General features: G+C 35.0%; 1 protein-coding gene across 1 annotated transcript; it reads right to left on the reverse strand.

Moving 5' to 3' along the window:
- Positions 1 to 1,916: 1,916 nt before the first annotated feature.
- On the reverse strand, positions 1,917 to 26,423 carry LOC106050264 (activating signal cointegrator 1 complex subunit 2-like). Its single transcript, XM_056044374.1, has 17 exons — positions 26,213 to 26,423; positions 18,743 to 18,904; positions 18,573 to 18,631; positions 16,925 to 17,036; positions 16,348 to 16,545; positions 13,754 to 13,980; positions 13,045 to 13,119; positions 12,260 to 12,370; positions 11,627 to 11,773; positions 10,954 to 11,164; positions 9,157 to 9,261; positions 7,770 to 7,873; positions 7,313 to 7,456; positions 4,476 to 4,667; positions 3,826 to 3,925; positions 3,506 to 3,650; positions 1,917 to 2,088 (listed from the first exon to the last, which is right to left on the reverse strand). Exons 1-17 carry the CDS (start codon positions 26,273 to 26,275, stop codon positions 1,979 to 1,981), a joined length of 2,265 nt encoding a protein of 754 aa, XP_055900349.1. The 5' UTR covers positions 26,276 to 26,423; the 3' UTR covers positions 1,917 to 1,978.
- Positions 26,424 to 26,748: the final 325 nt, after the last annotated feature.

The raw sequence follows: 26,748 nt of genomic DNA on the forward strand, positions 1-26,748 counted from the left end.
CCCCAAAAACGGGGTTCTTAGAAATTTTGTTTTTTGGGCTCGGCATATGTCACTTCCCTCAAAAATACTGAAATCATATCGCTTTATTCTTACAGTGACCTTTAGGCTTGGCGACGGCCTAGTCCATTGCTATGTTAGTCACTGGTACAGTAAATTTAAAAAAAATGAAGGTAGACTTTTTTCTGAACATTTCAAAGGGAAAAAAAAACATTTATAAATAAATCCTTTTTTATTATGCAGCAATGTTAAATCCATATAGAAGTCAAATTCATAAAGCACTGGTTGTGAAGCTGGTTGTGAATGTGTATGTGTTCTGTGTGTGAATGTTGTTCGAATTTTTCATCTATACTGTTATTCCAGTAGTTACGCTGATGTTGTCAATTGTAGTCAAACTGAATTTCCATTTGATTGGATCAATAAAATTATCTTATCTTATCTTATATATATATATATATATATATGGATTTCATTAAGTTGCCTAATATATTTTTCGAGCCAAATAACAGAAAGCACATCAACATTCGATTAAAGACATATCCTTGTACTATGTTTGTAGTATGAACGTAGTAACATTAATGATATAAAATTTACAAACATACCCTGTTATCAAAAGTAAGGTTAAAACTAGTACAAGCTGCGTAGGTCACTTACTAAAATCGTGACATCTAAATCTAATTTATTCAGTGTCTCTAAAACTTTCAAATGTGATTCTCCCTCCCCCACACTAAGGGAAAAAAAATCATTTGCGGCCCCTTTTATCCTGCTGAGGTATAGGGACGCTTCCAGGGTGTGCTGAACATCAGAAATGTATCCTCCTAATTGGCATCTACTTCTTCTTCTTCTAGCCAGCTGTATTGCTGCTGAGCTGTGAGCTCTTTTGCAGACTGTGCCAAGGAAAAAAAGTGTGCTGTTTTCTTCAGCTGTTCAGCACTGCCGTGCAGGGTGTTGGTTATGTTGGGCTGTAGTGGAAGTAGGGTCTGCCTAAGGTGGATTAGGGAGGGGCATTCAAAGAGGATATGGTTTACGGTTTCAAAGGGGTGGGCGCAGTGTCTGCAAAGGGGTAGTTGTGTGGAGTTTATTTTGTTCAGGTGGTAATTTAATAGTGGTGTGTGTCCTGTTCTTAGTTGGAAGATTGTAGATTGTTCTTTGCGGGGGAGGAAGTTAATACTGTCCAGTTTGTTAGGCGTAGTCATTTCTCTGTACATGGCTCTGCCTGTGTTTCCTGATGCCCATTGGTTGAGCCACTCCTCTTTGTGATTGTTGACTAACATTGACCTTAGGGTGATTGGCATCTACAAAACACTTTTCTCATGTGAAAGAAGGTTGTATTGAAAAGAAGACAAGGTTGATGTGTGTCAGGTTCATCTTATAATGAAGACACTCAGCACTGGCTACTATTATTCAAGAGACATTTCAGTTAAATATAGCACAATTAAGTCAGTTATTGGGCATGATTATCATCTTCATATTTAACCCTTAAAGTGCTGAACTTTTTTACAATGAGTATAAAAAACATGGATTTACAATGCTTGTGTTTAGAGGCTAAAGTACCACACGCGTGTAAAGGGTTAAGTAATCGTATTAAGGACTTTTTGTTTTCTTTAGCGAATGGCCAACAAAACAATATACAAGAGTTTGGAAAAATTCAACTGTTTCAGAAAAGTCTTATTTAAAAAGAATTGTTTCAGATGCCTAGTGCAAAAACAATAAACTTTTTAAATGTCCTACTTAGAAAATATTTTTGTTTTGAAACGTTGTCATTTTACCAGGCTGATATTCAACCTGAAAAATACAAATGAAAATACAGCAATCTTTGTCCCTTGAAAAGTAAATTGTCAGGATGTCATGCCTTTGAGAAACCCTGAGTTAATTGATGTGGAGGTCATCTAGTAAATGAATCATTTGTAAGTCATCTATTTTAAACATTACATTTTTATTTCAACTTATCACAGATCAACGTCAACATTCGCCATTCAATTTAAAACATTCCTTTACTCATTTTTTTCTCTGAGTTCGCCTTGTTCCTTTGACCTTTGAACTTTTCTTTCATTCTTCTGTTGCGTTTGACCTCATCACTCTGACCTTGACCTAAACAAAAATAGGATACAACAGTTCAATAAGCTAATGAATGAACTATACAGTTATGCTTCAAATAGCACAAATGTTTTTTTTTGTTATTAAAACGAATATTACTGGAAAACGAATATTACTGGATCTGAAACACACCTTCGATTTCAAAACATAAAACTGTCATTTCTTACAAACCAGTCGGCTAGCCACCAAGAGGTTTAAATTTGAATTTCAACTGAAGCAGAATTGTGTCTTAAATTCCCCATGGGAAAAAAATCATTAGTCTTAAGACTAAGACTAAGACTGCTTTATTGATCATTACGTAAATTTGTTGTGATTACAAGGACTCTTTTCTCATATAAAGACAACACAACAGAAAAATACACATAAATAATACAAACAACATAAAGAGTTCATTCAGCGACTACACACAGGTATCTTGGTGCATTTCATGTTTCCTGATCAATGAGTGGCAGTGATAGAGTCGGACCGAGTGAGGTACGAACGAGTTTTTGTACCGCTCCATTCTTGTTTTGATTGACAGCAGTTGCCCACTTTGCGACGACCTGACGTAGTTCTGATGGAGCGGGTGGCCGTTATCTTCCAAAGATTTTTTCGACTTTTCTTAGACACTTTTGTTCAAAAGGCTCCTTTAAATGTGGTCATGTTGTGAGTGTAATTTTTGATGCTTTTTTTATGATGTTTTCTAGACGTCGCAACAGTTTAGATGAGGCATTGCCTCAAGTTATTCCGTATGTTAGCAGATTTTGTATAGTCGCGCCCTAAAAGGTCTCAAGGATCTTCTTGTTTAGTTTAAAGCTATTGAGTTTGTATAGAAAAGGGAGTCGCTGGACTGTTTTCTTTGTCAGAGTTCCGAGGTGGTCTTCCCATGAAAGCTTGTTGTTGATGATAATGCCTAGATATTTATATGCCTTTCTATAGATGTAGTGTTTATTTGCAGTTCACGTATAGTTTGTTTTTTTTCTTTCTAAAATCTATTATAAGTTCTTTAGTTTTTTTGTGACATTCAGTTCTAGAAAGTTGTCGGTGCACCAGTTTGTAAACTCTTCTATCGAGTTTAAATGCAGCACGGAACTCTTCTCCCTGATACCCATTCCCCCCCCCCCCCCACCCCGTGTCCATAAAAGAGATTAGACCAGAATGCACTAAGCATGCTAAATCATTAAAGATGACAATCAACGAGCTACGCAAGAACAATAGGAAAGAATGTAAGTCGTATCCTGAGACTTCAAAATAATCAGCCCATTGTTGCTTGCCCATTCTGTGGGGTAATCATGTGCCAACGTGAAGATGAAAAATAAAAAGCTTTAAAATTTAGAAAAGTAGAATGCAACTAGAAAGAGAGAATGTGAACCTGCATTTGTTCAGTTCAGCTGTAAACAAAAAAAAAAACACCTACAAAAACAATATTTACCTTTAGCACTGCCCACAACGTCTCTGACTCGAGGAGGTCCTGCTCCGCCTCTTCCTTTTCTCCCCCTGCTGGCCTGGGAGAGTCTTTTCTGTTCTGCCATCTCACGAAGTTTGGCCGGGTCAGTTAGAAATAGATCTCTGCTCACCTGGCGACAACATTTATTGAATATTTTATAGAGAGCAACAATCAAAAGATGTAGCAGTAACAGTGGCTACAGATATGTAACTCCCAAAATTAAAAAGAACACAAAAAAAAACCCATTTTTCTTTTTATCTCAATATCACAATTTGCGAAAAGAAAAAAAAAATTGTTTACTGAACCTCATTTTCTTCCTCTTCTTCACTCTCTTCACTTCTGCTGTCACTCGCTTCTTCTTTCTCTTTCTTTCTTTCCAGTTCCAACAAAACTCTAGGAAGCACTCTGGGAAAATACCAAGAATTTATTAACATACAAAGATGCAGAAGTTTGAAATTGAAACGAATTTGAAATACTTATTAATGAGCAACTAAAAATAGAGGAATGGTGAGCTTTACTGGACCAAATAAAAAGAAACATAAATAGTGTTTTATTCAGCAACATTAATAGCTAAATAAACACACACAAAATTTTAGCAAGTTAATGGAAAGAAATTCTACATTATAGGGTAGAATAAATGACTAACTGCAAGATTAACCCTTGCTGCTGAAAAAGAAAAAAATTAAAATATAAAACTGAAATGATATTTAAACTCAATTCCATTAGAAATCATAACTTACAAGATTAATACTAACCAACATTTAAAAACTAAAAATAATTTGTCTGAATTAGCTAAAAAAATAATCAATGACACATTTTATTTTTAAATCTACTCTAGAAATATGGCTAGATTTAAACAAGAATTTGTTGGTAAGAAGAATATTTTTAGAATATGCTTCTATAAAGATTTCAAATGATGCATTCAGTTACCAAGAGAGGTCTAGTAATCACTCACTTTTTATTGGTCAATTCATCCGCTGAGTCAGCATCATCAGCAGCAATATTAGAGTCGTATGTGTCATCATATTCATCCTCATACATCTGTGCAGCCTCATACATACTGTCTTGATCAATGCTTCCATAAGCATCGTATGTGGCCTGCACTGCTCTGATGACACTCTTGTCTTCCAAGTCAATCTTCTCTTTTCTGATAAAAAGTTAAAACCAAACAAAATTTCTTACAAATTGAGTTAAGTAACAGTTTATAAACTGCTAAGCACACTGATATTTAAAGACTGCATCACAAACGAAGAGATCCGAGACAGGGTTACTGCAGCGATTGGACTCAACGATGACCTGCTAACTATTGAAAAAAAAAAGGAAACTAATACTCTTTATGGCCATATTAAAAAGTTTTTGGGGCTTGCTTTCTTCATGGAACTGTACCAGAAAAAAGATGAGGCAGACAGAGATGGCGATGTGAAGACAACATAAAAGAATGAAAGGGCCTTCTATTAAAAGAGGTTCAATCCAAGGCAAAAGACAATTCTTGTGTGGTGCCCCAATGGTCCAACAGACTAAGGTCTAGGTGAAGCTCAGTGAAATCTGTCAAATATATATAGAGACCTAAGAAATAACAACCTCGGAACCTTCCATTATATATTTCTAGGAGAGGAGGGGAAACAACCAGTAAACTCTACACTTGATAACCTGAAAGTTTGGATAACTAAAACTCAACTACACCCTGGAGATCCACCACCATACATGTCCTAAAATGTCTCATACTAAGAAAATAAATATTTTTAAAACTTTATTTCAAACAACAAGGTCCATCATGAGGCATGAAGCAAGAAGAGTGGCCAGCATGAAAGAACGCTGAACCATCAAAAAGCTGAGAGAAAAAGCAGGCCTATCCGCAACTGACCAAACCTACCCATGCCTCGTTCACGGCCAGCTTTTTAAGCAAAGTTTAGACTTTGCAGTCATCTTTGAGTTCATAGAATATGAAAAATGTACTGATCTTCGATGACCAAGAAGGATATACTATACTCTACTGTTACTAAACACTAAAAACATGGTCAACTTCAGGAAGGTCAGCTCAGATTATGGTAAAGAAATGATAGGGTGATATTAGCAGTTTATCAAATGCACAAAATAAAGGCAGATAACATAAAGTAGATCTCTACCCTACATTTTCATAGATTTGACAGAAGCATTAAAGTTGATAGCAATTTAGTGACAGCTGTATGACAGTGTTCAAGACAATGTTGACTACTAAAATGTTTTAGCTAAGACTAAGACTAAGACTGCTTTATTGATCCTTACGGAAATTTGTTGTGATTACAAGGACTCTTTTCTCATATAAAGACAACACAACAGAAAAATACACATAAATACAACAGACAACATAAAGAGTTCATTCAGCGACTACACACAGGTATCTTGGTGCATTTCATGTTCCCTGATCAATGAGTTGCGGTGATATTAATAATAGTAAAAAGCATGGCAACATCAAAGAGCAAATAAAAAATTCAGTTTTGTTTTATAAATTGTGAATATGAAGTGAAGAACCTTACAGCCCCCCTTCCCTTTTCAGATCAAATCCCTTGCAGGATGGCAGGGGATATGAGCAGGCAGGAGTTTGAAATGAGGACTACATAATGACAGCCCAAAGCTGATACCACCATACCAGACAGTCATCTGAATGATAGTAGACAACACCATACCAGGCAGTCATCTGAATGACAGTAGACACCATACGAGGAAGTCATCTGAATGATAGTAGATACCACCATACCAGGCAGTCATCTGAATGGTAGTAGATACCACCATACCAGGCAGTCGTCTGAATGATAGTAGATACCACAATACCAGGCAGTCATCTGAATGATAGTAGATACCACCATACCAGGCAGTCATCTGAATGATAGTAGATACCACCATACCAGGCAGTCATCTGAATGATAGTAGATCCAGGTCATTTTTTCTGTAATTGGAGACTTAAGATAAAGCTATGGCTACTCCAAATGCATCAGAAATGTATTATTTGCTAATGACTAGCTCCCCATAAGACTTAGAAAATAGTATTAATGTTTTTTGGCAAAAGCATGCAGAAAATTTAGGTCTCACTAAAAAGACAGTAGTTGTATACAGCCTATCAAGACACAAGCGTTGAGACAGAAATCTTGTCTAGCCATTGTTCACAGCTTTAACTATCTAGAAAGCACCATCCTAGATGATGCTGAACTGAATGTGAAGATGTGAAGAAATGTCAGTAGTTTATAAAGTAAACTGGCCAAAAAAACTTGACACAAAATTTTTTATGGAGAGTATGTTATGGCAGGTTCTCATAATTTGGTGGCTAACACAAAAGGTATAATGTTTCTCTTTTTTTTTATCCACACTTCCAATATGACTTCAATGAATGTATGCTAGTCAATGTATAACCAAAGCAAAATTAATTGAAATTAAATATTTATGCTATACAAGTATACTCCCTGTAAAAGTATGTAGGCTCAATGGCTAAATTTAATAAAAGAAATAATGTAATAATAAAAATAGTTATAGACAAAATGATGCTGCATTTGTGCATGTGAATTTCAAGTTATGAGCTTTTGACAAGTCAAAGAAATAGTTTTTGTTACTGGTACACAAATATAAAATCATATTTTTTAAATGCAATGTATGAAATAAAAGAACATAATGATCTCTCCATCACTAACTCTTGACATATAAATATCAAACAATATTTTAAAATTTCTAGCAAAGTTAAATGAAAGTTTGTTTTGTTTAAAAATATTAATTTGAAAAATTTCCTTAATTTAAGAAAAAAACTACACACCAAACACTTACTTTTTGCCCAAATGAATTTTTTTCATATCCACTTTTTTGTTATGAAAAAGATCAAATTCATCATTATCAAAAATATTTCTACGAGTGGCCAACACATCAGGAAGCTCTGCATGACCATCACCTTGGTTGACCGCTCTTTCTTGCCTTGAAATGAAACAGATTGTACATTAAATTAGAAATACATTTACTTTGATTACGACCAAATAGATATTTCATATTCTATAAAGTAAAGTAAAGTTCCCATTTCAGAAAGTGATCTAGAGGACAGATGATGTTAAGCTCTATAAGATACAATTTAAAAAATGTAATTTAGTTCATTTTGTTTCAAGGCAATAAAATGATACAACTATTTAAAGCTCTAAGAGCACATTGTAATGGAACAAATATTTCTTTTTAGATCTCATTTAAACCATGACTTGGATTTGGTAAATAAGAATTATTTATAATTTTTACTAACCTTGCAACATCAAAACTGATGCCCTGAAGTGATGCTGGAAGTTTGTCTTCCAATATTGCAGACACAACCTTTTCATGATTCCAGTCTAATTCTTCCAATGCCAACTGTGGGATAAGTAACAAAAAAAAATGAAACATGTTTTTACATTAATTTGCAAACTCAAAAACAATTTTTTTTTATAGATTTTTTTTAGAACCACAGTTTTCTGAAGTCTAATAATTATGTCAATTTCTTCATTTCTGAAGATTAGGGATCATAATGAAACTAAAGCTAACCTCTCCTAAATAAATACTTTGCATCAGCATTCTCAGCCCCAAGAGACAAAGACATATTACTTAATTTGAACCAAGTAGACATCATAGGAGATATAGATGTACAAGAAAAGAAAATCCAAAAACTACTAGCGAACATTAAACTGAATAAAGCATCTGGACCTGATGGTATTCCAGCTAGATTACTCAAAGAACTAAGCGATGAGCTAGCACCAGTGTTCAAAATACTCTTTCAGGCATCACTTAACCAGGGCAGAGTACCAAGGGACTGAAAAGAAGCTAATGTCACCCCCCTATTTAAAAAGGGAGAAAAATCTGACCCAGGAAACTACAGAACAGTATCACTAACCAGCATCACATGTAAAATCCTGGGGCTGAGAATGCTGATGCACCGTATTTGTTTAGGATGTTAGCTTTACTTTCATTATCATTATGTGTTTAGTTATCTTTTCCTTTTAATGGCGTTATGCCTGTTGTTTCCATATTCTTAGACTCAATGTATGAACATAGGTTTTTGTTGTTATCCTTAGATATTACATTGTTTATGTTCATTCTGCAGCTGTCTGCTTACTTTTTGGGTCAGGTGTTTAATTTTAATATAATTTTTATAAACTCTTTCTGCCTTAGTTTCTTTAAATTTTCTATATAGATTTTCCTTCTGTTTACTAATCTATTATTAAACCAGCATTTATTTATTTCAGATGTCATCTGCTGCCAGCTACTTTCCTTATGTGATGGCAAAATGGTGCCTGAGTTGATCTTTATAGCTTTATAATTTCAGAGGAAAGCCACTATTCAAATATAAGTGCTGTCCGTCTTTCAGGATTTGAACCATGCTATAGACTTTCTGATTTCATCAAATTTTTTTTTTTCATTGTAAAAACTAAGTATGTCAATTATACACATACAAGTATACAAATGTTTAAAAAAGGTACTGGATGCTAATCAGGAACCTTCTGGCAGTTGTATATTTGAGAAATGTGATGTGTGAGGACAAATGACCTGCAGGGCCACCTACGAGTTAATGTGTAACTTATTCTTTTTCTAATTGGTGGCAGCCACCACAAAGATTCATTAAAAGAATATTATTGCTCAAACAAGAATAAATCACTGACCTCTATAAATCCTTCGCCTATGTGTGGGAACAGATCTTTCACACTGGCTATCAGAGATTCTATTTCAGCCTGACCAGGAGTAGGACATGAGACAGCACCTTCAGACTAACAAGTTAAACATGTTTTATGGTTAGTTGGTAGAAGTAGTGGTTTATAAAGTATTATAACTGCAAGTTTAAAAAAAATAATTTTCAAGTGGGATTCAGTTGGTGCCATAATTTTTTTTAATGGAGCTGGAACCTTTACATAATAAACTAACATGTGTATAAAACTTTAAACATTACAACAATGGCTAATAAATATTGTTTTTCCTGAAGACATTGATACAAATTCTTCCTTTGTAATTTGCAGATTTTTTGTTGTTGTTGTTTACTATTATATTTATTGAGATTTTTTTCATCTGATAAATGTCTGAACTCCTATATATACTATATATAATACCTTATATTCAATATTTGTTTCCATTCAAAGGAAACATTTATACTTTTTTTCACATATAGCCTATAATTAAAAAATGTTTTGACCAGATCTATATTTCTAGTCTTTATTTTAAAAAAAAAATAATATAATAAAAGTTATCACTTGATTTTTTATTTGTGACACATGACATGACTATGATCATTCCTCTAAGAATTTTCAACCAGGATTTACATCTAACAATCAGAGGTGATGCTGAGATGCGAGACATTTTTCCCCAAGATTAATAAACAATAATAGAATAAACGCAAAGAATTTATAGTTCCTCATTTTGATGAGCAGATTTGAAATATGGGAACTGTGTTGTTTTTAAACTCTTTAAACAGAAGATTACAAGTTGTCAATTGGGTAAAGAGCGCATTTACAGAACTCTTTAACAGCCATTGCTATCAATTAAGACACTGCATTAAAAAGAGTCAATAAAAATTGTCTTTCTGGCGAGCCTTTATATTTCAATGTCTAGATCATAATATTTTAATCAAGTAATAAATAAAACTGACATGTATCAAAGAACGTTTTTAGCCTGAAATGGCATTATGCCTACAGTAAATACTGTTACGAATCTCACTATCCAGACTCTCTGCAAACTGCACCATACACCACCAACTTAAAGAACTTGACAACTCAGGGCTTCAAAGTAACGTAACACTTTAATAGTTGAATAAATAACAGCCAATACTGTACAATTGGCAGCACGTAACACAAGACTGTACAAATATCTCTCCGATAACACCGTACCGCCGTATCAACTCTTGCACTGGCCTCTCTGTCTCGTCCCGGCTTTGCACTGGGTTCAACAGTTCAGGACTGACTTCACACACTAGGCTCGTTGTGTCGGACTCGATCACAGACCATGATCAAGACACCAGTCGCCTCAACTGTACTTGACAGTACTCCGCACTGAACCGTCGTAATGCTCCGTACAGAACCACACCGTTGAACTGTGCTGTAGTGAACCTTCTGTCCTGAACCCCTTTTCTGAACCGTCTTGACTGCGACACCTCCGCTCTTATATAGGGTCCCTACTGGCCTTCTCGAACAGGACAGAACGCCGCTCGACGTTTCTAGGTGGTCAGATGACTACAACTCTCGTGAGCTCTGTTCACGACGGCGACCCTTCCTGAACCGTCCTGTTGACACTCAACTCGGCTGACCATGGTAACTCGTCACGGTTGACCACTCGTCTAGCGCTGGCCTGGGGCGATTTGCGTCGGCTGACTACACACACACACCACTACTCCTGTTTGTGCCACCACCAGGTTTATAACAATACCAAATAATACCAAACACCATAGAACTAAATAAAAGGTCCTATCTTACATAATCCTCCGTCTGGAACTCATCAGGCAGGCTGTCATCTTCATTTTGTTTGTTCTTGTCTTGAACAGACAAGACAGTCAGAGAGTCTGCAGCTCCATCGGGGCTGGTCCTGCCCCCGGTGTTGGTGTCTCCCCTGGGTGACTTTCTGTGGCCAAATGTTGCGAAGGCTGCATTTATTGCTGACTGAATGTACTCTAGCTGATGAGGATCTCTAGAGGGCAAGGTCAAGGACAGATAAACTAGACATATTGTGCTTGTGTAGCCATAAAGGAATAAATGTTTACTTCTAGTGATTTATTGACGCCATAATAAAGTTCTCGAATAAAAAATTAAATAAAATTACAAAATAAAGATAAGCTAAACTAGAAATAAAAACATTTTGAGCCTAAACATTGATTTGTGTCGTAATGACAAAAAAGCGATGTGAAGACAATATCAAAGAATAGATAAATGAAAGAGATTCTAATCCAGGCAAAAGACAGACAGGAATAGAGAGAGTCAACAGATCATGTGTGATGCCCCCATAGTCCAAAAGAGACAAGAGAAGGTCTTAACGAGAACAAAAAAAAAATAGAAGAAGATTGTAGACGGCTAGTGCTTCAAATGGTAAATAGCCCTTCACTGTATATAGAGTTCACTTTTTTTTTGTTTGGCATGACAGTTACAAGGATACATAGAAGTTGAGGTCTGCATCAACATGTCTACATCATCTTGAAAGCTGAACATACTCTCATAGGATGCCAAGAACTTTCTTTCATTCAGGACTGAAGTCATCGTATGAATTAATCCTTCCATACAAGTGGCCACAATCTGTTCATCGCTGATTTTTGAAGAAGACAAAGAAAAAAGTTAGTGGTGTCTACATTGGTATAATAACTGCTATAATTCTTTGATGAGAGGGTAGTGATAAATCCTCTGCCATGATATAATAGCAAATACTGATATCGTTATATCATTCATCAACAATTTATTGATGGCATAGTCCTAAACTTTAAACACACCTACTAGTAAGTATTCCCCCACCAATCATTAAACTAAATGTAATAACAACACCATAATAAGAAAAAGGAAATTCAGTAAATTATAGAAAGATGCAAAAAGAAAAACTTGATCTTTGTAAAATGGGGAAACAAAACAATATGACTTCATATCTTTTTTTTTAGATAATACCAGTACTGAAGAATTTCTATTCCAATGTAAAAAAAAAAAAATTAAGCTGTTTTTCATTGTAATTTTTTAAAACAATTAATGTACTAAAAAAAATTATTTTTTTTGTCAATGGTAAAAAAAAAAAGATTTATATTACCTTCCATTGTCTAACAATGGCTGTAGGCAGTTGTACTGAATGAGAGACCTGAAGATGTGCACTAAACATTTCTTTGCTCTGTGGAGTTTCTTTTGAAGCTGCTTTTGAAGACTAAATCAATCAGATTGGAGATTTAGATTGCATTAACAATACAATAAACAAACTTTAACCATAGCTACTACACTAAGGCTTAACTCGGTAATCTAATTGGACAAGCCAACTATTGAGAGAAAGGCTAAAGATTTTACTGATAGTTTTGCATTATTTCTAATATAACAAGGCCTAAATATCATATTTTTTTTACATACAGTAATTTTTTTTACATGAAAAAATGTATATAATGTTCAGCAATCTTGCCAAAGTTAGATAAAATAATAATAATAAGGCTTGTCTTCGAGTCCAAAGATTAATGAGGAATGCAGTATTTTCAATGGCTATGCAGCCCCAGCTGTAACCTACATAATTTGCCACATCCATGGCAAGCATAACCATTGTCTGCTGGTGGTCAATTAAGATTTTCTTTTCGCCATCTGCGTCTGTACTCGGCAGCGGATTTCCTTTATGTCTCAAATGTGTATACCGTGGCTTTTGTGAGTGACCTCCAGATGTCTCGTTCTGAGGCCGCATGCAACCAGGTGCTCTCTTCTTTGTCAGCTAAGGCAAGTTGGCACCTAAGCTGGTCTTTAAAGTGTTTCCGTGGGGCACCTCTGTTATGTCGACCACCTTTTAGCTCACAAAAAAAAACAACAACAACATCGAGATAAAATAATAATTTGTAAACCTACCTCTGTGATTGGAAATCTTTTTGTTTTATAGTTAAAGTCAGTTCTGGAATTACCTGCTCATAGAAATGAGCTATACTGAAATTAAAGAAATACTCATTAAAGAAACGCTATATGTGTCTAGATGTGTCTAAATACAAGTCAACTGAAATTTTAAAACTCCTTTTTCTCTTTCTCCACACGTTACGCTATTCAAAAAAGGTTTGGTTGTAAAAGGAAATAAAGCTAGTTGTTTTGACATGATTAGGAAGTAGTTAGGAATTAGTTATTTGTTTCGGGAATAGGGTAAAGTTTTAATTAGCGACAAGTGACGTGACAGATCTTTTAAAAAATAAGAACGCTCTAAACGACGCTAGAAGGAGGACGCTTGTTGTAGAGTAGTAGACTTGAGTACGACATTATTGACATCGAACGATTCCCTTTTGAGTATTAAACATATTTGTAGAACAACATATCAGCGTCGACTACCTATTTGATTGTTTCGGCCTTTCGCCGGTGTTACTGAAGTGTTGAGTTCAGCGTTACCTACAGTCAGATCTACACTAGACAGATTGTCAAGAAGCAACACCGCGCAGAGGTCTTAACAGTTAAAATGCTGATGTATTTGATTGCTTCAACTAATGACATACGGCATTCTACAATATAATATCATTGAAATATCTTAGAATACTAGTGACTCTAATATAACACATCTATAAACTGTTTCACTCACACTGAACAAAAGTTGAACTCATGAAGCACATTACACGCTGGAGGGTAAAGCTCAAGGAACCTGTGCAGGGTCAAGGCTATGTCATTAAGATACAAGAGTATATCTTGCAAGACTGGTGTAGGCATTGAAGACATATTGGATCCTGCTGCTGCCTTGTCCAGTTTCTGTGGGCTCTGGCCACTTATTTCTAGCTGGACACCACACTGAGTGGCGATAGTGGTCAACACCTAAACAATACATAAAATGAAGACACCTGTAAATATAATTTTACTTAAACAAAAATACAAAAAGTTTCAATACAAATAATTTTGCATCATAGAAACTTTACCCTCCAGTTTGTCTATACATTATAAAATAATTTAGTTCATTTTGGAGAACACTAGTTCGCTTTTTTTTGGAACCAGTTCATGACAGGAGAAGGGGCAAAGGTGAGAAAGCCTCAGACAGGAGGGGCTCGTCAACTTTGGCTGGCTACCCACCTAAGAGAAGGAAAACCTTAAGTCTGTCAATGTGGAAAGCGTGGTCGAGAGGCCAAGTGCGCTTGAACTTGGCTACCTAGAAGGCGGCTCGAGGTTCGACACCCGACTCGGGCAGAGTTGTGTTTACTGAGCGCCTAAAGGCAGCACGGAAAACAAACTCCTAGATACCCCTCCCCCCCCCCCCCACCCCCACCGGTCCACAAATGAGATTGGACCAAAAGCGCTCTGAGCATGCTATAAGCATGAAAGTAGCGCTATATAAAAGCTATAATAATATAATAATAATAATAATTTGCAGTTATACCTGAGCATGGCTTTTCGGGATTCATACTGACAAAAAGTTAGGATCTTAGACAACCCTCAGCTCAGATTGCTACAACCTGGCAGAGCCTGTGATGCGGCTGATCCCAAACCAGTATCATCACTCGCCGTTCTTTTGGATGGATCTGCTGTGTGGAGATGTGGGGGAACTGCTGTGTGTGTGTGTGTGTGGGGGGGGGGTCATCATTCTGACCATAGCTATAATATGCCACTGTATCTATCCATGTTTAGACAATTCAAATGTCTGTCCCATATGTTTATATTGAATTAGCGTGGAGTTACGTGAATTTTTTTTTTAAATTAGCAATAAACATAAGTGGAACATTAAAGCTTGTAATTAACCTAAAGTTAATCCATATTTTGGTTGATTAATACCAGTGCTTCACAAGGCCAGCGTGACAAATACTGACAAAAATTTGGAACGGGGTGGGGGAGTGAAAGAAAAGAGTTGTATTTTCCCTTTAGTTATCACATCATGTTTGAATATTTGTAAAATGACTTAATTACCAATGTTTTAAAAGTTGTAACAACTCAAAAACATTTTGAAGAAAACATTTCAAAATGTCTCTGCTAGTGTGACTTCCAATTTTTGTGTGTGTTAGAACGGTTGAGATTATTCCGACTGTTGTACCTCATTATGTTGACATCTTTTATGTGCCAAAAAAAGATGATCTTATGATAATCATGTCCATTTTTGACAAATGTCCTTTGCATAATATTATTGGCCAGTGCTCTTGTTTATTAGACTTAAATTGACCTGAGACTTTTATTTGACGAAGATGAATAGTGCGCTCTGATAAAAATAAAAAATTCTCTATTTGATTTTTTAAAATTCTTTTTGAAGTTCAGAACACTGGAAAATGTTTGAAGCAGCCCCTCAGACCCCCGCTGCATGGAAGGGAAACCTGATGCATTTCTAATTCTATCTCCAGGAAGAACTTTTTCTAGTATACAAAACATTTCACAATCTAGTTATAGTGAACATTAATTACGTAAATTTGGAGCGCTAACATGGCGTTAATATAAATGTAAAAAAAAACCCAGAAACTTGTGTTATAATTATATGACTTTAACGTCTTATACTCTTTCTCTCCGTAATTATTTACCACATTCTGGTGGAATTAACGCTGGTATTGTCAGTTAGGAGAGAAAGAGTTAAGTTTCTTTTCTTTTTCATGAAAATTCTCCCAAGATCCAAATGTGGGAGCTGAAAGCACTCCTGCAGGCCCCCAGCTGCTATGGGAGGGGGGGTTAGAACAAAATCAGGGGAGGGCGGACATCAATAAAAGTTTGAAAAAGACTGTTTTAGACTCCTGGGAGTCAGAATTTTATTAAGAAGGTTTTTTAAATCAACTAAAAAAGACAAAGAGAGCTTGATTAATAAGAAAAGTTGTGATTTTAATTAAATTTAGAGCTTGAAAGATTGTAAGAGGGAGGGGGGGGGGGGGTAACCCTCAGAATCTCTGGCAAGGGGAAGAGATAGGTGTAGGGACTAAGACAGGGGTTCTCAGCCTGTGGATCGCGACCCCTTTGGGGGTCGATTGACGATTTGCCAGGGGTCGCCTAAGACCATCGAAAAAATGGATTGTTTTTGTCCAATCTTCTATTGCTGTATATGTGCGCGGGGGGGGGGGGGGGGTCGCGGCAGAGTGGCGGATTGTAAAAAGGGGTCGCCGAGCCTAAAAGGTTGAGAACCGCTGGACTAAGGGGACTAAGGACTGGCAGGGTTAAATGTTATATTTAATTAGAGAGACCATTCCATGAAAATTACATTAAAATAGAAAGATAAATTACATGAAGCATTGTTGGAACAGTTTCTCTCAGATCATCTGTATACTTTGGCTGCTGGGTAAATATATTGGAGATCATTTTTGTCAACAAAGGGCCATTACCCTTTCCAAACAGAGAGCAGATGTCTAGAATTTTTGGTATATCAAAGAGGAAGTTTTCGTAGATTATGTCACCAAATACTTCTGGGGTTATGAAATGTTCCTGGAACAAAAGTGACAAAAAAAATATATCAAGAACAAAATAAGGTAAGATTAATGTACAAAACTTTTGTGGTTTTCATTCAATAAAAAAATCTGTGAAACCAGAGCAGTAATTTGGTTTTAAGGATTTTAAAGTCATTCTGCAATAGACATGTTACACCCAGTATTCAATAATAAGTCTGCCATAACCAGTGTCTAACAATAAATATCTTATCTAGCGTCCAACAAAAAGATCTGTCATACCCAGTGGCCAACAATCAGTCTGTCATACCCAGTGGCCAAAAATAAATGTTACATCTAGTGACTATCTTTTAAGCAATATATTAGAAATTACCCTCATTCGGCATAAGCAAACACTTATATTGTGGAAACAAAATTACTTTTGATTCTTTGTGTGTTGCCATTCGAAGATAAGTCAGGTAAACAAGTCGACAAAGTTCCTGCTGGCTGTGTTGTCCCACTTCTGGTAAATCTATAACACTGTCATAATATCTGTAAAATTAAATATTGACAGATTTTAAAAGAAAATAGACATGTTTTCAATAGATATGTAGCAGTTAACAGACATAGATTGTGTTAACATGTGTCCCTTAGGCATATAATTTTTTTTTATATAAATAAGGGAAGAGTTAGATCTATCACCTAATCATAAAATTTGTAAAAGTAAAATTAGAAAGGTTTTAAGAGCATAGAGACAAGGTAAGGTTTATTTGTAGAATTAACATTACTATAATATTTGTAACCAAGACTCTACAAAAGTAGGATTATATACAAAAGCCAAAATAAATACAATGAAAATCCTCTTCATAATGATTATAAATATTATTTTTATGCCACATGAATTTTGTAATATAATAATAATAATAATAATAATAATCTTTAATATCCAGCATTCCACTTTAAATTTGGTTAGATATTGTGCTATGATATTTGATATTTTGGTGCATATGCACAACTTAGGCCATATCGTGATAGTTTGTAAAATGAATGGATGGTGTTATAAATATACTATGTGTAGGTACGTGGGTGGATGTGAAAATAAGAGAGGGGGGGTGTCTTAAAGAGGGTGAAAATATCTCCCATCACAAACCAGGGCAGATGATGTAAAGGTCATCTGTTTCAGTGGCCTACGGTTAATGAGGGAGTCATGTGGATAGCACAATGATCGACTTCACTTTTCCCAACTTATGTCAGGTACCCATTAGAGCTGGGTGGACTCAGGGACGCCCGAAGATCCCGAAAATAAAAATCCCAGTCCTCACCAGGATTCGAACCCTGGTTCAGAAACCAAGCGCTTTACCACTCAGCCACGGCATCTCCATTATTATGTGAGGTATTTAAATTGTGTGATTTCTCTGTCGGCTTTTAAATCATTTAATGTTTACTTTAAATGAATGCACGTCCTTTGTAAATATGAGAACTTCAAACTTCACTTTTCACTACAAAAGTTTAAGGTATGTTGTCAAGTTTACACTATTCTTTTGGTAGTTGATATTACACTAAGAAAGTAAGAATATCTAAGTCATATTAAAAAGTTCTGCCTTAAGACCTCGCGATCTATGTGGCAGATGATAGTAAGGTCATCTGTTTCTTTGGCCAATGGTTAACGAGTAGGGTGTCATGTGGCCAGCACAACAACCAACGACCTATACTTTCCCCAACTTAAGTCAGGTACCCATTAGAGCTGGGTGGACTCAGAGGCGTCCTAAAAATCCCACTTTTCACTGAGATTTAAACCCAGGACCCCAGGTTAGGAAGCCAAGCGCTTAACAAATCAGCCATAGAGCCCCAAGTCATATTATTACCATTCTTAAATTTCTCAGACTTTTCTTTCCGATTAGGGATATACTTTTTTATCAGTACTAGACTTCTTTTTTATCAACAATGTTGCTTTTAAAAACAATGTAAATTTGAAGAAACAAAACTGTGTGCAGTATTTATTGTATTAGTTGAATATTGGTCAAGAAAAAAATATACAATTACATAATTTAAATGTTTTTAAAATAATGGATGGATAGATCTGATTACCTTGGACAATATTTAAGAAAAGAATCCAGAGCTTTATGTAGACTTTCATCAAATATAACCTACATATAAACAAACATTTATTTTACAACTATCAGTCCATGATTCATCAAGTAGTATTATTAAATGCCAATATATATATATATAATTACAATTTCAAGAATTAAACTGACCTGACACCAAAATTTATCATGTGGCAGCTGCAACAGCCAATGGAGATCATCGCACAAATAATTGATTCTCTCTAACCAGGCATCATAGTCAGCACTGTCCTCGACACTGGATGGCGGAGGTGTGTACCTAACAAACACCATTTCCTCAACACGACTTGGGTGCTGGACAAAGAGAAGTTGATATTTCTTTAAAAAAAAAAGCAATTCTTTGTGTGTGTTGTGGGGGTGATCACAAAAAATGTTGAAACAAAATTAACAATCAATGTTATTTCAGACTTAGAAAACCAACAGGGGCAGACATGAGATGTTTGTCACAAGTCGAGACTATGACCTATTTCGACCAGTTTCTAAAAGCTAAGGTCAAGACAGTGCTGACCAGAGTAAACAAGTTAATTTTAGTTATCCAATCAAAGTAAGAGGTTAGGGGAAAGCATATGTCAGCTTCTAGAAGGTCAAAGTTAATAAAATAATTAGGGGAGAAGATTCCATGATTCTGGAAAATATGATTGAGAAAAGTATAAATTAGGGGAAAGTTAGTTAGTCGGGGTCCTCGCATAGTAATGGTTCTTGTAGAGTAATAGGTCCTCACATTATAACAGTCTTTGCTTGGTAACTGTTCCGCAAGGTTGTTAACGCCGGAAGTGGTAATGGTCTTAAGCCCATCATTACCTATAAAGTGCTTCCAATGGATTGCGTCTCAAATAGCCTCTGACAACCAGTCCAACTCCTGGACTTCATGTGTGGCTCAGTTACTGAGCCTGGCGGAACCGTTACCACAGACAGGAGAAGGGGCAAAGGCGAGCAACTGGTGCCAAAACCACTAAGCTTCAGGCAGGAGGGGCTCATTAGCCTTGGTTGGCTACCCATCTAGGAGAAGGAAAACTCTGAATCCAAACCTCCGCTGCTTGTGTTAGTATGAGTTTAAATATTTGTGGGTTCATTAATTGAAGTTACAGTAGTTTAAGTTATACTAGTTGAAGTTGTTGTTGTATCTTTAATTTTTTTTTTTTTTAAGAATTGAGTCAAGTTGTTACTGAATTGTGAAGTTAATTGTATATGTAATCTGAGAAGTTTATTAAAGAAGTTTTGAGAGAATACAGATGTTTCTTCAGTGAATTATCAAATTATTAATATACTCTCCGGTGTGTGATGAATCTTCAACTCTAAAGGAACATTCGAAACATGTAAAACATTTTACAACAACATTAGAGGCTTTTCTTTGTAGCTGTCTATAGCAATGTTATTTTAAAAAAAGATTAAATTTTAGTGATGGGAAGGGAGTCAAAAAAGAAAAGGTTGAAAATCAAAGGAATAGCTTAACATTTTGTTCAGTAAACTTCAATTTTATTAACAATATTAGAAGCATTTCTATTCTCTTAGTATTTTGGTTTCATAGGTGACCTTTTAATTAAACCCCTAGCCATGCTTTTGAATATCATAGAAGTGATTTTAAATGCTAAAAAACGTGTTATTAAGGACTTCTCAGATGATGTTGCAGTGATTCACTAAAATTTTTGACCTATTATAGATTTGTTTACTGATCTATGTTTTAGATCCAAAATAGTCCAAATAAAAACCAAACTATTGTAAAAAATGCAGCCTCCTCTTTGAAATGAAACACTTATTGATGTTAATCATGTTGATATCATATGTAATCTTCTTCTTCATAATTGTCCTAGGAGTTGAGTCTAAGACTCTTGGAACTCTAGGCCCATGGAAGCTTACATTATTTGCCTGTCTGAACAAACTATGAGAAAGATTCAAGCACCTGTACCTATTACCGATGGCTCCTATACCAAAATCCTTCATTTAGAAGGCTCATGCAGGGGAAACTTCCCCATCTTCTTTCTCTGTCGTTAAAATGGCCCCTTGAGAAACGGTGTGTGGATTGTGACATGTTTGTTAGAGCTTTCATTCATACTCCCAACCTCAAGCACACTAACAAGGGTTCTGCTTTGCTTCCCTATCAGCCAAATTGCCACCTCTAGTGACCGATGTTAACAGAGCATGTTAACCATGTTGAGGCTCAGAAGCATTGCCCAGTTCTATGTGATCACATCATCTACTAACCAAGGTCGCTCCACTATGAATATTATGTGCGACGTAGTCTATAGAGCCATTAAAACAGCTGGAAACACTTCTGCTGAAAGTGGAGTCCCAGTTAATCACTTTTATCTAATCATATATAGCCTAGACCAGGGGTGGGCAAATTACGGCCCGCGGGCCACATGCAGCCCGCCGAGGTGTTTTATGCGGCCCGCCGACACCTACAGAAATCAGGTTTGCCCACAGTATAAAGATAGAAAAATGCAAATATTATAAATAACATTTATATAAATTATTGAAACTGTCTCATTATAAAAAGTTTTAAGTAAACGAAGACTAATGATTATTGGCTATACATCGATACACACAATTGAAGACATAATGTCTGAGTGTTGGGTAGGCTTGGAACAAGATGGCAAGTGTAACAACTGATGGAGCGCAATCTTTGACTGAGAACCATAAACTCGAAACAGGAAAGTTTGCACAAAGCTGCGTGTAATATCAACATTGAATAGTCTAATGCACAAAATTATGAAATAGAGTTAGTAGTTTTAACCACGGGTAGTCTGATTTTTAATAAATAATCGAATATATCCGCTATCTTAGCATAGTCAAGGCAAATGAGAAAAATATAAAATCTCAAGGAAGAAAGTGTTTTGTTCCTTGAAGGACATTGTCTGTGACTTTGTTACCAATATTTCTAACGAAGAGTGGAAGACAAATTTCATGTTTTATTTTAGCTATAGTTGCAATTGATTGTTAGCATATGAAATGTAAATACATGTTAAATCTTTTCAAACAAGGCTTTCCCATTTCTACAAGCAAGTAAAAGAAAATAGTTTTTGTCATTTTCCTTTGCTGAAAGGTGAAACTATTATTAATGAAATGATTAAAAGTACAACACTTATAAAGATTCCTTTATTGTGCAATTTATAAAAGCAAATTTTAAGACGTTTCAAGAACCAGTTTTCAATACCATCAGCTCATCATTTAGCACAGAAGCCGATCCAAAGGACATAACTCAAAGCAAAGAGAAGCTCCAGTCTGTACTATCACGGGAGACCTTATGGGTGCAGAAGCTGTATTTCCACACTTTAAAAAGCCTTGCTGCTGTTCACACTATTTGGGTACACATACATCAGCTCTTCTTCTTCGTTCTCATTTTACATGTTGGAGGGTTCAGATCAGTAATAAGATATGAACTGCATAGTGGTTTCCAGTCTTGTTCGGGTCTCTTGATTTAAAAACATGGTCAGCATTCTCTGGTTATGCTCCACAAGGGAAGGTTTCGCTCGTCCAGACATTTAACTTCCGGAACTTATGTTGTCTCATTCAGTGAGCAAGCATCTTTTTTGTGGAAACTAAACAAGTATAATCACTTGTCAATGTTGACTGAATATAATTTGACAGCAGTCACGCACAGATGTAACAACTAGTAAGATAGTTTCACAGTTAAGAAACATTATGTACGAGTGTAAGAAGTAAAATACTGCACATTAAGTACAAATGAATATATGTGGGGATATTGTGATATAAAAAGACAACAGCAATTTAAAAAAAAATATGTAAAATTGGTTTAAAAAATTGCTAACTCTTGTTGTATTTCAACGCGGGGTGTGAAAAAAAGGGAAAGAAACGTGAATATAATAGAGTGTATATATGAATTAAAAGACATTCTACACAGCAAGCTTATATATATATATATATGCGGCCCGCCATTCCCAAACTTTTTTTAATGCGGCCCTCGATATAAAAAGGTTGCCCATCCCTGGCCTAGACTCTAGAATAATCTAAATAAGTAGATCACCTATAGATAATTATATGTATTTCTAATAGATATATAGTTTAAAGATTAGTATAGATGCAGACTAGAGATAGAATAGACATTTTCTTTTTAATCTTTATTATAATATAAAATATATAAATCTATATTTAACTATAGTACAGTGGTCTTCAACCTTTTTTTGGCCTTTCGTATTTTGTCTTTAAAAGCCCCCTTATAAGAAACATTCTAATAAGGAAGCGCAAAAAAGGCAAATTTGAATAAAATTTCATTTAATAATTTTCACACTGTCAATAACAGATTGCTCATTTTATAATTAATTAAGGATGGCTGCCGGGTGGTGCGGTTTGCGCGCTGGACAGTCGTTTGGATTTATCGATGGTCCTTGGTTCAAACCCTGCCTGCTCTGTGTGCACTAGTAAGTTTTTCTCACGACCAACTTTGTCAATGTTTTCATTATTTTTTTTTAAATGTGTTAAATTATTATATTTGAATGTTAGCTTTAATAGCTTTTTAAATTAACATATGTAGATAAACTATAAGCTAAAAATTGTATTATTAAGTTTGTTCATCAAATCAAAAACTTTACATGTGAAAGAACTAAAAACAATCTATTCCCAAATTTAATTTCTAACACTGTTCTTAAATTAGAAGCAAGCAAACTATAATTTGTCTCTATATAGTTTGCCAGCATTAATTTTGAAGATTTTTTTTTTTATGCCCAGTGCCCATCTTAACACCCCTCATTGTGCCCAGCGCCCCACTACCTGCCCCTTCGGCTCCCAGTGCCCCACAATTTAACTAAATCACCTCCGTTGAAGACCATTGCTATAGTAGATCTCCTAGACATGCTATTATTATTTATGGATGCAAGTAACAAAGCCCCATTTTGCCTGCAAAGGGGGGGGGGGGGTTTGACATGTGACTCCTGCAAAAGACACAGGTCAACGGCTGTCAATGGACAGGAACAGTACTACAAGTACAAATATGACCCATGTTATGGCCATGTGATCAAAAGCCTTCATGGACCAGAGACTGTGTAAGAAAGGGGAGCTTGGTCCAGGACAGTAAGGACAGTGCAAATAACAATGGGAGTTCTCAAGAATGTAGCTGTACTAGTCCAGGAGTAGACAGAGAGTTAAGTATAAAAAAGCATTCATAGTTAGTGTAGCCAGTTGTGTTGTATTGGCTGTTGGTGTATTTAGTTAATTTAGTAAACTAACACATTATTATTTGGAGCTCTTGTTGTCAAGTTCTTGAGTTAGATGTGTTGCATTGAGCAGTGTTTAAAGAAGGCATGTTAGAGAGAATGGATTTCTTATGGCTTTGGTAAATCTGCTGGATGAACTCGAACTTTACTAAAAGAATTGAAACAAGAGCTTTGATGTCATGGACTGAAATGCTTTGTAATAATGTCTCTGACAAGCCCTAGTGGAGGAAGATGAAGTTCTGGACAAGTACATGTTCAAAGTACAACCAGATATCTGAGAGCTCATGAGCACCATGAAAGAACAGATTATATACTGGTTTCAAGTACTGTGGGGTACGAAGCTAGAAGAGGTAAACGAACAGTTTTCTACCATGATTAACCCATATCCCACTTTGCACACTGGCAGTGTACGTTTCTAATAAAAAATGTTTTTATTTAAGAACATGTTTTTCTACATTTTGCCACTGACAATACTTTGTACAGTTGCGTTTTATTATTTTATTTAGCTTGAAAGTGACAACATTGTCAAAAATTGAAAAAAATAAAACCAGTTCAGAAAATGTAAGTAATAACACATTTATATAACTTATTTTCTAATAAAACTAATCGATTTAGAAACAAAGTATCCTAGTATTATAATTTATAATTAACTAATAGATTTAACACTTGTAGCTTGTTCTTTTTAATTTTTATTTTTTTGTTACGTACAATCCCAGTGTATATAGCAGGATATGCCACTGTAGGAATCAGTTACTGATATATGAATCAACAGAAATAAAGACTTGATTTAGAACATAGATTTGTTTGTTTTAATCAATATTATCATTTATTATTGCTATATACATTTATTACCGTATAATTGCAAATTATAGAACTAATTATGATGATAGGGTTAGGGACAGAAAAATATAGAAATGCAGATCTTAGAGAGGAAGTGGAGATGGATTGGTCACACCCTTAGAAAAGATACCAGAAACAGAGCTAGGCAGGCCTTAGAGTGGAACCCCCAGGGAACAAGACGCAGAGGAAGACCAAAAAGAACATGGCGACGCAGTGTACTTGAAGAAGCAGAGAAGACCGGGAAGAGCTGGGACACCATCAAAAAGCTAGCAAGAGACCGTGGAGAGTGGCGTGTTTTTGTCGAGGCCATATGTTCCATGAGGAGTGATGATGATGATGATAAGGTTATTATTTGAAAAAATATAAACAAAAATATATAATACTTGATCTAGAATTATTGTTTTGTTTTTTTGTTTTACTTTATGTAGTTATCTCAGGCTATAGTATTTTAACTGATTGCTTAGAATAATATTTGTTGCATTAGCAAATTATAATGTCATTGATGTATGAATACCTCACTACCCTATTATTATTTGTTGTTGAAAAGATATACCTGGTTAGTACAGGGTAGTACCACATAATGTTGTACTTTTCATGTTTTTCTTTTATTATATTGGTATGATTTTGTAGTAAGAAAAAACCAAACAAATACTATTTAGCATTTAAATGCTTAATTGTGTGTTTTTCAATGTCATTATATCTATAGTTTTCCTCAAGAGGCTACTTCCTGCTAGCGTACACTACCAGTGTACATCTCACAGAATCTTTACTATGGAATTTTTCAAAAAAATATTTTTGCAAAGTCTTAGTTTGACCGATAGAAATTGATATATTTAATATAATAAATATATTTAATGCAGTAATAAAGCTTTGGGGATTAATGGGTTAAATACATCAATAGATAGGTACCAGCATGATGCTGAACATGACATAATCAATATCATGATGAGCAAGACAGATGAAATGATCAGTACCATGCTGAACAAGACAGATAAAATGTTTGGTACCATGATGAACAAGACTAGTTCTAGATCTAGATGTAAAATCTAGAAATAGATCTAGATTGACTAGATATCTAGATCTAGTTCTGGTTTCCATTTTTATTAAAGAAAAATTTATATACAGACTGAAAAAAAAAATTTCTTAGTTGTGTGACAGCAGATCAAACTTATTATGATTATGATTGTTTTGTTTACGTTTTGGACAAAAAGTGAAAGTACAGGAATTAATCTAGCCCATGCCCCTAAATTTAAATTTAAGAAACTTCCTGTCTTTTTCTAAATTTGACTTTTAATAATAAATTTTAGTTGCTCAAAAGCTGACAAAAGCTAGTACTAGAGTCTAGTACTTAGTTACTAACTTAGGTCCTAGTAGTAGACAAAAACTTGTATTTAAATTTTAAGGCAAGTTCAAGTGAAAAAAAAAGTCCAATGTCAATATCAGTAATAGTAATAGGACTAATAAGTTTTATTTTAAGTCATTTTTAACTTCATTATAATTATTCAAGTAAAGTACATTCTCATGATAATGATGATTTGATTATTATTTGATTATAATATTATATTATTCTCATTTCTGAGTAAAAACTAACCAGCATAGGCAAAGCATTCTTATTATTACTCGTCTCATTTCTTTTGTCTAATGATAAAGGCATAGTTTTATGTTTAGATTCGAACTAGACCTATTATTCTAAAGATCTAGTTTTTCTCTATAAGATAAGAAGATATAGAGGTCTAGATCTCAGACACTCACTAGTCATCTAGTATGATCTAGATCGACATATTATACTTATAATCTAGTCTAGACTAAAGAGATAAACACTGACAATTTTAAGATATATTAGCAGTCTAGCAGTGTGCAGTTTAAAACTTAATGCCAGATTTCAGATGAACAAAAATAAAACAGCCAAACATTTTTATTTTTTTTACCCTCTATTTTGTTTTAATTCATGATTGATATTATTGAAATACACGACTTATACCATTCAGCACGTAGTATTATGTATAATGTACAATTGTAAGAAAATAATTTCCTCACGAATAATAAAGATTATTATTACTATTAAACTTGTGGGCTTTACGTTGCTTCTTTTGTTTAGGGGGAGGGGGTTTAGGTCAGATTTGATCA

Source organism: Biomphalaria glabrata, chromosome 10 (genome assembly GCF_947242115.1).
Source record: "Biomphalaria glabrata chromosome 10, xgBioGlab47.1, whole genome shotgun sequence".
NCBI lineage: Eukaryota > Metazoa > Mollusca > Gastropoda > Planorbidae > Biomphalaria > Biomphalaria glabrata.